The sequence below is a fragment of the Diospyros lotus genome, chromosome 9 (genome assembly GCF_014633365.1).
Source record: "Diospyros lotus cultivar Yz01 chromosome 9, ASM1463336v1, whole genome shotgun sequence".
NCBI classification, from domain to species: Eukaryota; Viridiplantae; Streptophyta; class Magnoliopsida; order Ericales; family Ebenaceae; genus Diospyros; species Diospyros lotus.
This window is the reverse complement of record NC_068346.1, coordinates 29,049,139-29,063,512: the sequence shown is the minus strand read 5'-3', so window position 1 is coordinate 29,063,512 and position 14,374 is coordinate 29,049,139. Positions and strand designations below refer to the sequence as shown.

The following is a 14,374-nucleotide window of genomic DNA, read 5'->3' as shown; positions in this document are numbered from 1 at the left end:
TACTCTTGTGAATGGTCTTTATATTTTGGAGTTGCATGAATCAATGCAAGAAAGAAATATAAATGTTACAGCCACTAGCAATGGGAAGCATTCTCAGAATGACAGTATTGATCCTAAGAAATTATGGCACTTAAGACTCGGTCATATTAATGAGATGAGGGTTAGTGAGTTAGCCAAAAATGGACTAAGTGATCCAGTGGGTTTTAAACCCAGGCCAACTTATGAGTCCTACCTTTTATTGAACAAAGTTGGAGGGCTAGTGAATTGCTGGGATTGATCCACGTTGATGTTTGTGGACCATTTTCCGTTATGGCATGAGATGGTTATAGCTACTTCATAACCTTTATCGTTATCCTCTTAAGGTATGGTTATGTGTACTTGATGAAGTACAGGTTTGAGGCCTTTAAAAGTTCAAAGAGTTCAAGGAAAAAGTAGAGAACCAAACAAGAAAGAGTATCAAAGTACTTTAATAAAATCGAGGTGGTGAATACTTGAGTATTGAATTTAGTGATTACTTTAAGGCTTGTGGCATTATATCTCAATTAACTCCTCCTTCCACACCACAGTTGAATGGGGTATCTGAGCATAGATATTGTGCCTAGTTAGACATGGTAAACTCTTTGATGGCTTATACTAATTTGCCCATATCACTATGGGGATATGCTCTTTTCGTTGCTATTTATCTCTTAAATAGGGCATCAAAAAAATCTGTCGAGACGACACCATATGAGATATAGGTTGGGAGACGACCTAGTCTTCAGTATGTTAAGATTTGGGGTTTCCTTGTTTTTGTTAAAAAGCTCAAAAACAAACAACTTAGAGTCCTGATCTTACAAAGGAAAATTTGTGGGGTATCCTAAGGATTGTTACGAGTACTATTTATACTTTCCCAATGATCAAAGAGTATTGATAGCTAAAGATGCCATATTCTTAGAAAAATAACTTATTTAGGAAGGTGGTGTGGGAATAAAAGTAGAATTTGAGGAAGTGTCCTCAGAGTTACAAATCCAACCTAGTCAAGAACCTAATATTGAGCTAGTCAATCCATCTAATGTCATCCTACTAGAACTTCATGGGTTAAATAGAGAATCTCGTCCACCAAAACAATATAGGAAGTGTTCTTATATGGAGATAATGATCAACTGGTTGATCCTACTACCTATGAAGAAATGATATTAGATATTGACTCCAAGAAATGATAATAAGCTATGTAGTTTGAAATGTAATTTATGTATTCCAACTAAGTTTGGAACCTAGTGGATTTGTTTGAAGAACTAGTTCCTATAGATTGTAAATGGATTTACAAGAGAAAGACCGATGCTGATGGGAAGGTTTAAACCTTCAAAGCAAGAGTTATGGTGAAAGGGTATCATCACAAGTGAGGTGTTGATTATGAAGAGACATTCTTGTCGATCACTATGCTTAAATTTATCAGGATTATGCTAGTTATTGCCGTACACTACGATTATGAAATTTGGTAAATGGAGGTCAAGACTCCATTATTGAATGGATATCTTAAGGAAGATATTTTCATGGAACAACTGCGGGGCTTTGAATCCATAGATAGTAATAAAGTGTACTTAAGAGATCCATTTATGGTCTTAAGCAAGCTTCTAGGTCTTGGAATATCCAGTTTTATAATGAGATAAAAAAGTTTGGTTTCATTACAATTTAAATGAACCCTGTGTGTATAAGAAGATAAGTGGAAGTGTGAGAGTCTTTCTTATCTTGTATGTCGATGACATTCTCCTTTTGGGGAACGACATTAACATGTTGATGTCAATTAAAGTATGATTGTCCAATAAATTCTCCATGAAAGATTTGCGAGAGGTGACCTACATCTTAGGAATCCACATTTTATAGAGATGGAGCAAGGAAATTGATAGGTTTATCCCAAAGCCTATACATAGAAAAGATGCTAAAGAAGTTTAGTATGGAGAATTTCGAGAAGGGCCTTATACCCATCTGACATGGAATTCATCTTTCTAAAGAGATGTCTCCTAAGAATCCAAGAGAGAGAGAGAGAGAGAGAGTATGTAGAAGATTCCATGTGCTTTAATTATTGGGAGTCTGTTGTATGAAATGCTATGTTTTAGGCCTGATATCGCTTATGTTGTTAGTGTCACTAGCAGGTATTAGTCTAGTCCATGTTTGGAACACTAGATAGCCATGAAACATATCCTAAACTACTTGCAAAGAACTAAGGATATGGTTCTGGTTCATAGAGGTAGTGATCTCCGTGTTGACAGGTTCACAAATTCAAACTTCCAATTTGATATTGATGATATATAAAGTCTACATCAGGGTTCATGTTTGTTTGTAATGGTGGAGCAATTAGCTAGAAGAGTTCTGAGCAGGAAATAACTACAGATTCCATCATGGAAGTTGAATATGTTGTTGCAAAAGAAGCTATTTGGATGAAGAAGTTCATTGCTAAACTCAATGTGGTTCCGTTGTTGAGTTGTTGATACCTTTGTATTGCGACAACAATGGAGCTATTGCATAAAACACGAAACCCAGTTCTCACCAGAAGTCTATACATATCGACGTCGCTTCCACCTCATTAGAGAGATTATGGCATGTGGAGACGTGTAACTGTAGAAGATTGCGTCATTGGAGAATATCGTGGACCCACAGTCTAAAGCACTGACACATGCACAACTGGATCGCCATCTTAAGAAGATGGATATTAGATACCAGATAACAATGCAATAGTAGCTTGTAAGTTAGCATTAGAGTAAGTGGGAGATTATTAGTGTTAGTGCCTTAATGCTAGATTTAGATGACATCTAGTATGTGTAATAGGGACTAATGATGTGTTCTTACAAATTAATAAATGGTCATATCTTTATTCATAACTCTCATTTTTTTATACGAATGAGTCCCTAGATATCCTGATAAAGATCTTATTCTTAAGTTGTTAAAAATATGTGACAAAGATCTTTAGTTGATAAATTTCTTAAAGTGATTCCTGGTCTTTAGATTTTTTAAAAGGGGAATATGATTAATCGATTATAGATTGACACATGGGCTACTACCATTGATTAGTATGAGATGCTAATGATAATGGATGGTGAGTCACATGAAATGTAGATGGTAGACATGTAGGTAGATGTTAATTGAATGTCTATTGAATGTGACACTTGTAATAAATTATATGGTTGAGAGGATTAATGATTTGTTACTTGTTTTCAATTATGTAACTAGTCCTCATACCAAAGGCAACATAGTTGTCTTGTATATTGGTATCAGAGATTTGTTGTTAACCAGAACCATCCAAAGTGAGGTGAGAATGCTCTCTGTGTGGTCTTTGTGCAATAGTGTAAAGAGGTAGGTGGTTGTTGATGGAATCCATTGACCTTTGGTGTGAGATGAGCATCTTATAAGATCATAGTTCACTTGTGATTGTCTAAACTTGGCCAAGGTGTGTATGATCGAAAAGGAGTTTCCCATGTTGGAAGGAGTTATGATGTATCATCTCAATCACACCACATTAGATCTTGGCATAGTTATCTAATACTATGAGTTTAATTAATCCATGGCTTTCACTCGGTCAAGATGTTAGTTAGTGGAAGGATTATAGTACACAATAATCAAAAGCTTAGATAGGTTTACAAGAAGTATGGACTTCATTGCCATTAGGATCATCCTCAATCTATGCTAGATGACACTCAAGACCTTTTAGGGTGCTTTGAGAAAATGGAGAGATCTTGATAGTAGATTGAAGTGTTCGATTGGCATCAAAAAATTTGATGTGTCCTGATTGTTGTATGGTTGTGAACATAGAAGATCACATTCATATTAGGCAATGCATTGGATTAGTGATCCATCATTGTTAAGAGTTAATGGAAATGCTAAGAGTTAATGGAAATTTCGTTAAGAGTTAACAAGAGGTCTTGCTTCCATTAAGAGTTGGTACTGGAATGATTATTAAAAGTTAATGACGGGCCTTGAAGTAATAAACCAAAAGTTACAATGGAAGTCACAAAAGAGTCGACCATTTCTTTTTGGTGGTTGACCTTTTTGCCCAAGTGGGCCAAAATGGTTAGCCAGTTCCTACAACGATCAAAAATCTTGTGAGTGGTATTTCATCTGTGTACTTCTATTTTCTATTGCTTTCAATAACAGAGTATTTAATACTATGTTTCTACTTTAATTATGCTTTTTATAGAGCATTAAATGAGGAAAGATGGGAAGGAGATTAAAAGGAAGAGAAAAGAGAGAATCATTCTCTCACATAAGCTATCAGCCAGAGCTTTTTCTTTTTCCCCTTGTTTTTCTCCTTCTTCTTGCTCCAGAAACCATCTACCATTTTCTCCTTGCTCTCTTGTTCTTTTTGTTGACCCTTGGTCTTGTGATAACCAGTTTCCATCTAAAAGAGTAAGCACATATTTGACGAAGGGTTCCAGTGCAGCGTAAGCGTGGACTGACTTAGTGCCTTACACTTGTGAGGAAGGATTGGTTATCCAAGTAAGTAGGGTTCAGGAGTTGTTCGAGGTTGTTCATGAGAGATTCAAGTTAAAGACAACCCAAACAACTGGTAGCTTTTTCATCCATTGAGGTATATGATACCTAACCTCCTATGGTTGGATGTGTTTTATATGCATATGGTTGCTATATACTGAGTCTTGCAAGGGTCTTTCCTTATGCTTTTGCTACTTGTATGTTGTGTTTTTGAAAATATTTTGAAAACCCGTCTCATTCCTTACATGATCCACCAAGTGTTGGCTTTTTCTTTTGAAGAGAAACACCAACATTTGGTGTATCATGCAAGGGTTTTCACTGTTTTCAAAACCTTTTTGAAAACAAAAATAAAACATAGCAAAAATAAAAGTGAGAATCACCTTGCAAAACTCATTATCAAATGACCATATGTATAACAAATCAAACCATGCCATAGGAGGTGAGAATAAATACCTCACAAGTGGTTTCAAAGCTGATGTAGAGGCTGGAATCCTCCTTATGGCAACAACAACTTGCTCCCGAGCAGCTCCCAAACACACATTTGGATGACTAATCTGACCTCTGAAATTACTAAGGTCCTAGTCGGTCCACGCTCCTAGAAGTGGATGAATCCCACAACTCAATCTATGTGATTGCTAAATTGAGTGTGGGAGATGTAAACTGATATTGGGTTCAAGAGGTATTCTCCAAATTCCAATAGTCACACTATTGGATTGAAGTCGCTACTCTAGAAACAATAAAATAGAGGAGCAAATGGGAGCAATGGAGGAATTAGTTTCTAAGCTCTGGAAGAAGAAGAACTATAATGGTTGAGAAATGAGAGGCCTTTTTCCTTCTTCTTCATTACAGCTTACATATCCCTCTTGAGAAACCCTAGGTGCCTACAAATTGTCCCCAATCGGATAAACTACCAAGAGAGAGAGAGGAGATAAGGCTGAGAAGGGAGAGGCTTCCCCCAGGCATGTTGTTCTCACTATCATCATCTTCCTCCAAGTGTCCATACGAATTCGTTATAGAAATGACAAAATGATAGTGCAAATCACGACCCTCTATGACAAAAATGGTCGATCATTTTAAAGCAACTATCGATCGTTTGGCAAGAGCCAGTTGACCAGTTCTCAACCTGTTGACCAATTTTAGCCTTGATCCAATCGAATGCCTATAAGGCTGGTCGACTGGTTCTGTCCCTTTAAAATAACTTTCTGTAAATTGCATCTAGCCCACTATTAACTCTTAATAACCCTTTCATCATCTCATGATGAAACTAAGGCCTCTGTTAACTCTTAACGACATACCTGTCAACTCTTGAGAATTTCTCCTTATTAATTTAATCATTGAACCCTATTCGTTAACTCCTAATGGTGTCATCATTAACTCTTAATGATAATTACAACTTTCATCACTTAGTTAACCACTACACCCGGATATGAGTGTGACCTTTTAGGTTCACTATTAAGTAACAATCGAGACACATCAAACACTTTGACATTGACCAAATACTTTGGTCTACAATAGGATTTCTCCAACTCGTCGATGTACCCTAAAAAATCCTGAGTGACAACTAGCATTATGTCAAGGTGATCCTACTAGTAATAAAGTCATACTTGAAAGAAAACCTATTTGGGCTCTTGATTCTCATGTACTATAATGCCTCTATCAACTAACATCCCAATCGAGTGAGAGTCATGGATAGATCAAACTCACTAACTTGATAGCTATGCCAAGATCTAGTGCAGTGTGATCAAGATGACACATTAGAACTCCTTCCGACATTGAAAACACCTTTCCAATCATATGTACCCTGGCTAGGGGTTCGAGCAATCACAACCACTATTGATTGTAAAGGATGCGTTATACCCCCAATAATCGAAAAAAGGAAACATAGCAAGATGAGAATGAAGAAGGCTTCGGAAGGAATCTTCAAAATGAAGCTTCAGAAGTCCCTTCGCGTGACAAAGCAGCAACCTCACTATCATGAACAACTGCTTACTTCAGAGGGACTCTTTGGAAGGCTCATTCGAAAGAAGCCTTCAGACACCTCATTGCACAACAAGGCATCCTCCTCCCATTCGCGAGTAGCAGCCTCCTTCGGAAAAAAGGCTTCGAGAGGAGCCTTCAGAAACAACCATTCGGTCTTCTGAAACAAAGCACTTCAAGGCAATGTGTCTTTCTAAATCAGTGACATGTGTCCCCCATGACCATTCTCGAGGCTTGAGCCCTATAAAAGCTACAGTTCTCAGAAAAGGATCAAGACATTGGTATACCACTTCCACCTTTCTTTCGAAATTTAGCCTACTTTTTTTTCTATAAGATTATTTTCCTTCCATTACTGACTTAAGCATCTGAGGGTCTCTGCAAGAAGAAAACCCCGCAAGCCTTCTAACCCTTGTTTTCCATTTACAGCTTATTTGGAAACATCGAACCTGTTCCTTCGAAAAGACAGCTTGCGGGAGGAGATCAAGTTCCTTTGGGAAGACCTTGTTTGTTCCTTGGGAAAGATCGTCTCTTGTGTGCCTTCATTCTCTTGGAAAGTATCCTTCAAAAGAATCATTCGGAAATGTCCTATAGGAAGACCCTTCGGGAGCACACTTTGGGAAGACCCTTCGGAAAGCCTCTATTTCAGTAGCCAAGCATCAGTTGCATCCCTTATCGACATCTGTAGACCTCCCACTTCAAAAAATTCTAATTTTTGTATTTTGGGCAACAAGAGGATGTTCACCTCATGCTGGAGGTCGATCGATCTCATTAGCAATCACCTGCCTCCATACGTTACTGCATAAAGACCACATAATGCATCTCCCATCCGGTAACCGGATGGTTCTTAGTAATGGCAAATCTCAGGCACCAACATACAAAACAATTGTGTTGTCTCCAGTCTAGGGACCAGCTACACAATCAAAGGCAGTGACAAATCATAAATTCTCTAAGCCATGTGATCTATCACTTGCGTCACATTTAGGAGATGTTCCATTAACATCTACTCACATGTCTATTATATCTATCTCATGGATTATGACATGTGACTCACCATCATTTATCATTAGTATCTTATAAAAATCAAAGTTAGTAACCTATGTGCTAGTTTATAATTGACTAATTATAGTCATCTTCTGAGAAGTTTAAGGATTGAGAATGACCTTAAGATATATTTAATCCAAAAATCATTGTCACATATTCTTAACATTTAAGAATAAGAGCTTTATCAGGAAATCTAGACACTCATTCATATATATAAATTGGAGAGGTGTGAATGAAGATATGACCTTAAAATATGAAAATATATTTTATTATATTTGCAAGAATTATATTATTAGTCTCACAATTACAATTGCTAGATGCCATCTAAATATAACATTAAGGCCCTAACACTAACATCTTTATTCGGGAAACTCTTCTGGGGGACTCATTACTCTCCCATAACTTTTTTTTCAAGAGTTTGCCAAGACTCTACCGAGGACCCCGTAGCCGAAAAGGTCTCCCAAGGCCTTTCCATGTGACACTCTTTTTTTGGCCCTTATGCTTTACTTTATAAGGCTTGTCCTTGTGGGCTCTGTGATTGGGTTAGTGAGTGTTTATTGAGTGGATCCTTTTACCTCAAATAATTTTTCCATTAGGGTCTCCCTCTGGCCTTTCCTCAACATTTCCCTCTAGGTCTCCTATTGAAATTATTTGACTATGCCTTGATAGTTCATATACACATCAATATAATACAAAATTATAGATTTGCATATTATCTAATAATAAAGTTGAATTACGTGAAAAATTATACTAAATTTACCTTCTCTTTTTCTTGTTACTTTTCCACATCTTTTGTTCTTGGGGAGTTAATTTGGTTTATAATTCAGGGTGTCGTATCTGTTAATTTGTTTTGCATTTATCTATTTAGAAGGGTACCCGAATCATAACGTGGAGAACAGGCCAATCAACATACCCTAGAAGACAAAGCCATGGTCATTCTTTGTTTCTGTTTTTTGGTCAAGTAAAGACAGGGTCATTCACAAGGTCTCCTCTGATCCCTTCTCCACCAATTATCTTCCATCCCTCACGTGGACTCTTTGGTCCACCCCTTCACTGGTTCTTTTCTTTCCGACTCTAGTTTGTTCTTTCCCATCCTCTCTACCCTATAAATCGTGATCCATTCTGTATGTTATTGCACAAACTCTTCTTCAACAAGATCTTTGGATCTCAGTTCGTTTGATCTCAATTTGTGTGTATAGTATCTCATTAACTAAGATCGATCAGTGGTAGTGTATGCATCATGGGGGACTCCTCTGCTAATTCGTATATACATATGGTAATTGAAAGAGATCTCAATTCGAGTGTATAGTATCTCAATTTGATGTTTTTTTTTATTCATTCAATAAATTTATTTTTCATCGTTGGCCATATATGAACTTAATGTTCTTTCTACTGGGGTTTTAACACTGTTAACCGTTTCTGGTTATATATATATACAACAAACTGGATTATATATATCTGTGTGTGTGTGTGTGTATGCAGGTGCAACACTTGATAGAGAAGTGCCTGACCTTCCACATGGGCAAAGAGGATTGCATGGAAAGCCTTTCTAAACATGCAAGTATCGATCCAGTCATCACTTCCACAGGTTTCGTTTCCAATCCTCTATACATACATACTATTCATGCACATGCACAGATACTCAACCTAATTAGAACCAAAGAAAACTTGTGCAGAAAGTAAACTCACCCGAGAAAATTAATAAAGAAAGCCCTAATTATCTGTTGGAATGACCTTTTTTGGGTTTGAAAAAGGAATTCTCCCCATGCAGTGTGGAATGAGTTGGAGAAAGAGAACAAGGAGTTCTTCCAGGCCTACTTCCAATCTCAAACCAAAGAAGGCCGAATGTCTGAGGCTGAAACTAGCGAAATGATTCAGAGAATGATTCCTGCAGATCATGTATCAAAAGACTCCAAAGACAACTAAAATGTTATGCTCTGCATATATATATATATATATATATATAGGCAGACATATGATCATATATTTGGATTCTAGTGGCCTCTCAATTTGGTTGATATATATGTATGTGTATTTGGTTAAAGTCCTCATCTAGATGGTCCATTGTCAAAGGATGATACAGTGTGACGGATTATGTGAGGGGCATGCATTGATTGCAATTTGTCATAGGTTTCCAGATTGAAGAATTTGTGGCAAAGTAAAATATTTTTTTTTTAAATAAATAATTATTTTTAAATCATTAAAAAATTTGCGATGGTTTAATTTTTTCAGTCAAAAATTAAGAAACTAAATGTTATTTTTAACGATTAACAAAATTTGTGTTAGATTTTGCAATAGATTTTGTTTGTCGTAAAATTTAAAAAATAATATTTAATTTCTCAAAAAATATTTGTGATGGATCTTTTTCGTTGCACAATTTAAAAATAAAATGATTATCTTGTATCATTCACAAAAATTTACAATGGACAGGATTCTTAAAAAACTGTACAAACTTAAAAGATTAGTTTTTATTATTTTATTTTTATTCATTTTCTACTTAATCAATTATGTATCCTAATGTGTGTGTAATATATATTATCTATATATATTTTTGTTGAATATTTGAAATTATATATTCAATTATGGATATTATATATTTTGCAATATCCGGCTAGACCATAAAACTTCATATCTCTAGTAATTGTCTTGGCTTGTTTCCAATTTCTTTACGAGCTCCACCATAAAAGGATTGCAACTATCTCCTCAACAGATATCACATGACTTAGAAAAGCTACTTAAAATAGCCAAAACTCACATTTTAAAATTTGGCCTATAGTTTCTTTGCTTTGAAGGGTCTCTAATGCATTCATTATATGTTGTTTGTGTTCTCCTTAGTTGACCGATTATATGAGAATATCATTGATGAACACAATTACAAATCTATCTAGCTAGGTGTGGATCAAAAACTCTATTTATTAAATTTGTGAAGGTTGCAAGTGCATTAGTTAACCAAACTACAATGCCATATGTTCATAATGTATAGTGAGACCTAAATGCAATTTTAGGCACGTTTTCAACCTTAATCCTCATTTGATAGTATGTCCTCAAATCAGTCTTAGAAAAGACACCTTAATCCTCATTCGATAGTATGTCCTCAAATCAGTCTTAGAAAAGACCTTAGCACCTTATAGTTGACCAATTAATTTCTCAATTCTAGGGATTGGATATTTATTTTTTATTTTAACTTTATTCAATTATAAGATACACATTCTCAGATTTCCATCATTTTTCTTCACAAATAACATCGATGCTCCCCAAAAATAATAAGTTAGATGAATCCTTTTTCTAGTAGGTACTGTAATTGTCCCTTCAATTCTCGCAGCTTTATTGGAGCCATCTTTTTTTTTTTTTTTTAGTAACGTGAAAATTGAGGGGTCCTCGATACATAGCAGCCTTCAGCCTCGATCGTCACACCGTCCCTATAAACCATGGGTAGAATGGGTAAGATGAGTAAATCTGAGTCGAAACCCGGGCCCTAGCCCATTGGATAGATGCAGATAATACACTGCCCACATGGATCCAAACTTGAACCCACAACCTTGCAGCACTCAAACTCCTGAACATGTGCGGAGGACCATCTACACTAGCCTAAGGGATTATGGAGTTGTCTTATATAGGGGTATCAAAATAGAGCTTGTTCCTAACATGCTTCTATTTGAAACTCAATCTCTCAATGTGTGTGTAGTTTGAGTAATTCTTTAGGGAAGACATTAGATAACTCATTAACTACCCGTACTTTACCGAGTCTTACCTTTGCCTTTTCCTTTTCTTGGACACATGTCAAAAACTCATGGGGTTCATTCTCTAGTGGTTTAACAATTTTGATGGTGGTTATCCACTTTCTTTCTCTAAGGTTACCCTCTCTCCAAAATTTTGTCAAATTCTTGCATCCCATTGTAAGCTTATTGTTTTGGCTTGAGAATCAATCTTAGCATCATAACTAAATAAGAAATTCATCCCCAAAATTAAGTTGAAATCTTGAATCTCTAAATATATTAATTAATAGTAAATTTAGACTTGCTTATAATAACCTTTCCATCTTTGTATCCTATTGTGTTTGTTTATCATTTTTCCTAAAGAAGTGGCTCAAGTTTCAATCCTAGGTTAGCTGCCAATACATATGATGTTAGTGTAGTATGCCTTAATGCTAGATTTAAATGGCGTCTAGTGGGCTTGTAATAAATACATTGCTTTGTATCTTTGTAGATATTAATAAAAATGCAAGTTTATATTCATTTATAAACTCTCCAGTTTGTTATATGAATGAGTCCCTATATCTTCTGTTTGAGAATCTTATTCTTAAAGTGTTAAGAATATGTAATGAGATTTTCTGGTGATAGGACTTCTTAAATAATTTCTGGTCCTTCTATTAATCGAATGGGGACTCGAATTAGTCGAGTATGAACTAACACAGAGTTTACTATATTGATCAGTATGAGTTATTGATGGTAAGGGTGGTGAGTCACATGCCATATGACATAGAGATGTCTCTAGTAAACATGTGGATGGTTGATGGAGAACAACGCACTGAATGTGACGTTGATGACTGACCACATGGCATAGCAAATAATAGTGTAGTTGATCCTTATACTTGAACTAACCCAGTTGTTTTGTGTTTTAATGTGCAGGATTTACTAATGGAGCGAACCATCTAATTACGAGGTGGAGAAGCTCCTCTATGTGGTTTCGTATAACTGGTATATGGAGACAGGTGTTTAGGGATAAGATTCGTCACCCTCGTTGTTATTAATAGGGTAAAAGTCTTATGTGGTATACTGCTAGTGTGATAGGACATTCCTTGGCTAGGGAAGATTGATTATTAGGAAATGTATTTCCCGAGGTGTCATCTAGTCATTCTAATAAGATCTAACACATAGTTACCGAGTTTGTGAGTTTATCATTCTATGAGTTACTCGGTCGGGACGTTAAGTGATGGAAGGATTATAGCACATGGTAATTGTTAACTATAATATATAGGTTCACTTTAAGTGAAAATTCATTGTCTTCTACATTGTCTTGAACCGCTACTAGGCGCTTCTCAGTATCTCTCGGATCAACACTGGGATATGGAGAGATTCATATGATGGGTCAAGGGGTTGATCAATGCCAAACGGGTTTCAGTGTTATTTGTTTGCTAGCAAGCAATGAACCTAGAAACTCACACACCATATAGTGTTGCATCTAATATCAACACTATGTATCCAATGTGTCTCGGGTATCCAGTTTGCTAAGAGTTAGTGAATCAAGTTTCAGAATCTTCTAGATTTAGCATGAGAGTCGATTGTTGCAGCAGTAGACTACCGACAGTTGTCAGTCAACTCCCGGTATCGCCTCAGCCTCCTTAGTGCGGTCCACATGGCAACCAATTAGAGTAGAAGGTGGGGGTGGTCGTATAGGAGAAAATGGACTTGAAGAATTACAGATAGTGGTTGCTACTTGGCTTTTTCTGCTTCCTTTGCTTTTTTTTATTTTCTGCAGCTCTACTTTTTTTAAAAATTACAAGTGCATGATTGTTACGCATGATAGACACATGAGTGCTAGTGGTACATAATCCTTCGACTAGCATGAGAAGAGGTGCACAGAGTGATATCGGATAGCATACTAGGTGTGGACAAACTAGGACCACCATAACACGAGGTAGATTCAGTCTCGATATAGAAACAGTTTATGTATCCAACCTGACATTAGACTTTAAGTATTCATTTATTGTATTTCATATGATGAATAACATATTTCTTAAATATCCAAGCTGTGTATATTTAATACTTCCGTTGTGTATGTCTAATGCACATAAAATTTTTAATTTTACCCGCACCATCACACGTGAATTCTTTCAGTGGTATTAGAGCCTTATCTTAGTATTTAATGCATATACGTGGTTGTATGTGTCAAATATAGCAATTTGGTTGGCATTTAATGGTTGCATAGGTATTAATTTTTGTTTTTCATCTCAAGAGAGTCGACTGCCCCATGAAGGGAGTTGACTCTCAAAAGAACATAGTCGAGTCTGCATACAAGCAACTGCAATAGACTCCCCTGAAGGTGTAGTCGACTCCTGCTGACTATAACGCTTAGACAACATGCTCTACATTCCATGATGAAGATGGTTGTGTGGTAATTCACATTGGACATCCACACATGGGTGTTATGTATGTATGTACGTATGCCCGGTTGTATTATTTAAAATATGCAAGTTAAAATATTTTCAAAATTATTTTGAAAAAGTAGAATGAATGTATGTTCAGGATAAACATGGGTTTGATGTGAATGAATGACTATTACAGGAGCTTTGTACTGTTCAATCAAATATGTAATATTTTATTTATTTAGTTATGTACTGAGGCATAAGCCTTGAGTAGCTTCTTTTAGTCTTTGTTTTACAAATGTTATAATGAAGACAACATCAAGGAGTTGATGGTTCCTCAAGAAATATGCGGTGAAGCAAAGCAATTTGTCATGCCAAGTTGGTGTTGAGCCAACTTACTCATATTAATTAAGTTTTGATGATTAACAAAAAGAGAATTTTCAATATATAAATTATAGTATTTTTGGTGATTAACAAAAAGGGTATTTTCCTTGAAAATACTATTTATAGTATTGAATTATTTTTGATTAATTTATAAAATATTTTTTCATAGTACATGTATCAGCATAAATATTATTTTACATTGAAATTATTTTCAAAATTTTTTTTTACATAAAAATAATTTTTTTCAAAAACTGGACCAAAAATTCAACCCTTGAAGTCTTGAAAGTTGACTCTCTGGGTGTCATAAAGTCAACCTTTGAATCCTTGAAGGCCAACCCTCGGTGCATAGAAGGTCGACCCTTAGCCCAACGGTCATATTTTTTACCGTTGCAAATTTCAAGCAAAGGTCGACCCTTGGCTAAC

At 35.9% G+C, this 14,374-nt stretch overlaps 1 protein-coding gene across 2 annotated transcripts; it reads left to right on the top strand.

Moving 5' to 3' along the window:
• The first annotated feature begins 8,499 nt into the window (after positions 1-8,499).
• On the top strand, positions 8,500-12,589 carry LOC127810365 (uncharacterized). 2 transcript variants are annotated; one of them, XM_052349804.1, is made up of 3 exons: positions 8,500-8,758; positions 8,965-9,070; positions 12,111-12,589. In XM_052349804.1, exons 1-3 carry the CDS (start codon positions 8,723-8,725, stop codon positions 12,230-12,232), a joined length of 264 nt encoding a protein of 87 aa, XP_052205764.1. In that variant the 5' UTR covers positions 8,500-8,722; the 3' UTR covers positions 12,233-12,589. The 2 variants fall into 2 exon arrangements, with proteins under 2 accessions (XP_052205764.1, XP_052205763.1); XM_052349803.1 differs by lacking the exon at positions 12,111-12,589 and adding an exon at positions 9,254-9,646 and having other exon boundaries at positions 8,521-8,758.
• The last annotated feature ends 1,785 nt before the right edge of the window (positions 12,590-14,374 follow it).

What these genes read in the sequence shown, in the direction of transcription:
- LOC127810365 (XM_052349803.1), top strand. Translation starts at nt 8,723, where the DNA reads ATGGGGGACTCCTCTGCTAATTCGTATATACATATG. An exon ending in CTAATTCGTATATACATATG is followed by an intron (nt 8,759 to 8,964) that starts GTAATTGAAAGA and finishes GTGTGTATGCAG; the next exon opens with GTGCAACACTTGATAGAGAA. An exon ending in TCCAGTCATCACTTCCACAG is followed by an intron (nt 9,071 to 9,253) that starts GTTTCGTTTCCA and finishes CTCCCCATGCAG; the next exon opens with TGTGGAATGAGTTGGAGAAA.